Source organism: Trypanosoma rangeli (assembly GCF_003719475.1).
Source record: "Trypanosoma rangeli strain AM80 chromosome Unknown Tra_15.4_contig_00837, whole genome shotgun sequence".
NCBI classification, from domain to species: Eukaryota; Euglenozoa; class Kinetoplastea; order Trypanosomatida; family Trypanosomatidae; genus Trypanosoma; species Trypanosoma rangeli.
The window spans coordinates 218-3227 of NW_021706599.1; the positions used below are offsets into that span (position 1 = coordinate 218).

The window sequence follows — 3010 nt, forward strand, 5'->3', positions numbered from 1 at the left end:
ACACGCAAAGAAAGTTGACAACTCCACACAAAACAATAATCAATGAATAAAACTGGAAGGCCAGGTGGCTCTCCGCCTCTCCCCAACACTCCGCATCCTCACGTACACAATACACTTTGAGCTTACCAAAACCAATTCTCAAAAATAATAAAATAATGAAAAATGCACCAAACCCATAATGATGATGATGATAATAATAATAATAACAGAAGAGGAAGGTGTCAAGGTATCTGATCTCAACATTCAATCCGCTAGGCTCTTCACAACGCTGAGTGTCCGCACAACCATAATCATAATTCCAAGCAAAAAAAAAAATAACAACGTGCCCTGATAAAAGTGCAGCGTTTGCCAAATAGGTTTCGACACCAGTACTCCTTCGACATTCGAGGTTCATCCGGCTCCTCCACACTGGATTCTACAAATAGTGAGAGCAGCGCTGGTAAGAGCATTAGCATGACCGCCGCTGGGAGCGCCCCGATCAGCGAAACCACAATCGCCACAGTATCAGTTCCCGCGCCCATTGCAACAGCATACACAACAAGATTTACCGCAAGTAGCATTAAGATTGCTTTCCAGGACCGGAAAGGCCACCCAAGAAGTGAATCAATTTGCAAAATTCCGGGCATAAAGAGAATCGGATATGAACACAGGATGTTGATCATAAATGCCAAACGCAAAACAATGGAAAACGGATCCTTGGGTAGTGCATCCACCAGCGACACCTCAAGTGCCCCACCATACGCCAGGTATCCAACCAAGCCGTACAAGAAACACCAGCTAACAACCAAGTACAGAACGACGGTAAGCACCAGCGGAAACAAAGGTTTGTTCTTGCATGAATTTTCGACGGGCAAAACAACACCAATTCCCTCTAGCACCATCATATTATTTGCCATGTTGTTGAACCAGCCAAGCGGTATAGAACGGCCCCAAGGTATTGTGCTCTCTGCCACGCCCTCTTCATGAATTTTAATAAATGACATAATCATCGTAGCAACTAGCGCAAAAACTACAGATACTGTGAAAACAATGGCTACGACTGCAAGGAACGCCAGGTTCTCGCTTAAAAAAGTCACACGCAGAACAATGGCAAACATAACGCCTATCCTAACATACTCAGTCCATGTAAAACTTTGGCACAAGTCCCGCGAAGGCACCCCCAATCTCCCCAAGCCAAATTTAGCTCGCCAAGCCGCAAGAGCCGCACAGAACACGACGTGTCCCGGTGCCTCCTCACTGAGGCTGCTGCAAAACCTCGGCATTGCTTTTGTGCCTGGAGCTGCTCTTCTCGTGAAACCTGCCAGCATGGAAGTCGAGTATTCGCCTGCCGACAATGGTAGAGGGAAAGCGCGGACGCCACACCCACCTGGACTAGAAACCTCTGGCATGGATTCATATGCGCCCTTTTTGCAGCTATAATTACTTTGTTTTCTTTAAGCTGTTGCCGTTGGGCGTGAATAAACAATCCAAAGTGGGATTCGCACCGTGCACTGCATGCCGTGCGCGGGTGGGGGCCGGCGGCCTTGGCGGGAAGGAGTTTGGGAACAACACGGAGCCGAGCGCTGTGGCTACGCGTTTGCGGAGCGCGCCCTGCGAAGCATATGTCTTCCACATGGGTAGCAGGGGACGCTTTCTTCCAGTTTTTTGCTTTTCTGCGCCAGCGAGGGCCTCTTTCCACTTTCAGTGGCGCTGAGGTTGCCGCGCGCGCTTCCCCAAGCACCCTCTACCAAGCTCTGCTATAGTGATGGGGCTGTGTTCTGGTCTTTGTATTAGCCGTCTAAAGCGCCTGCTACTGGCTGCTGGATACGGCGGCTGGGGGTTCTCCGCAGTAGATATTGCCGCCCGCCCGGCGCGGCGCGCCTGCACGATACGGGGGCCATACGAGGCGCTCCGGTTCGGCGGCAACGCCAAAATTGAGAATCCCTCTCGGCCTCAGCGCGTTCAGAATACCAAGCAGAAGGCAACTCGCATGGACTTTGCGAACGGACATGGGAGGCCAACAGAGTAGACGGATACCGGTTCTGGCGGTGAGAACACTGCAGCGGGCCGGGCCTAGCGCAAGAGAACTCCTCCACAACAGACCCGCATTGCGCCGCCAGGAGGCGCAGTAGGCACCTATGGCTGCTAAGTGGCGCCGCATTCGACAACGCCCGCCACAAGTGAGAATAAAAAGCAACGTCGCGCTCAACAACACTTTCTCGCAGCGGCCGCCGGGGCGTTGCCGGAGGCGCTTGGGATTTGTGACATGACGCAGCGGGCGCCTCCAAAACCACTTGCAACTTCGGGGCCCGGCGTGCTTCATGCTGCGCCGCTATACGCACTAAAAATAATTTCCTAACGGTCGTTGTAAAACCACATTTGGGGCGTGCCGTCGCCTGCTCACCATACGGGGCGGCGAGCGCTCATTTCACCGCCCGAAGAGCCAGCGCCTCGCCGACGCCATCGCGGTTTAGCATGTGTTCGTGAGCCGGCGGTCGTCTAGCATACACCCCCTATTGCGGACCGGTGCAACAGTGTTCGGTCCGCTCGGACCGCCTGGGGAGCAACCTATTGAGGGGTGAAACTCCCGGCGGCTGGATTCCTTTAAGTCATGGGGCAGTGATGGAGGACACCGCCGACGTTGCGGGGCTGCCGGCTGCGCCAGGACACGGCGCAGCCAACCGGAGTGGCACAATGTGCCATCGAGACGTTGCGACTGCATCGCTTATCTTGCACTCTGCCGCGGAACTGTTTTTGGTGTCTCACAACTCCCCGACGAGACGATGGCGCAGGGTCTAATCGTGAGGGGGCTCTTTTGCCTCCTCACTTGGCATTCTGCAGCGCCCGACGGAGGCGATTGCATTTGCGATTCGCACCAGCACATCCCGAGACGCTCCCATCACTTCTTTCACAAACTCCTCCGCCACCTCGCTGTGGGGGACGCCAGCGTGTCGAAAAAAAAAAAAATCAAACAGGCACGCACATCAACGAATCGGGCTGATAGTGGAGCTCCCATGCGGCAAAGCACGCC

General features: G+C 53.9%; 2 protein-coding genes across 2 annotated transcripts, besides 1 other annotated feature; both read right to left on the reverse strand.

Moving 5' to 3' along the window:
* The first annotated feature begins 140 nt into the window (after positions 1–140).
* Positions 141–206: a microsatellite.
* An 84-nt stretch (positions 207–290) lies between these two features.
* TraAM80_10211 (amino acid transporter) lies at positions 291–1388 on the reverse strand (the record flags this gene model as incomplete). The annotated part of the gene is made up of 1 exon (XM_029386849.1): positions 291–1388. One exon carries the CDS (start codon positions 1386–1388, stop codon positions 291–293), a length of 1098 nt encoding a protein of 365 aa, XP_029233277.1.
* A 401-nt stretch (positions 1389–1789) lies between these two features.
* TraAM80_10212 (uncharacterized protein) lies at positions 1790–2302 on the reverse strand (the record flags this gene model as incomplete). The annotated part of the gene is made up of 1 exon (XM_029386850.1): positions 1790–2302. The coding sequence occupies one exon, from the start codon at positions 2300–2302 to the stop codon at positions 1790–1792; it is 513 nt and encodes a 170-aa protein (XP_029233278.1).
* Positions 2303–3010: the final 708 nt, after the last annotated feature.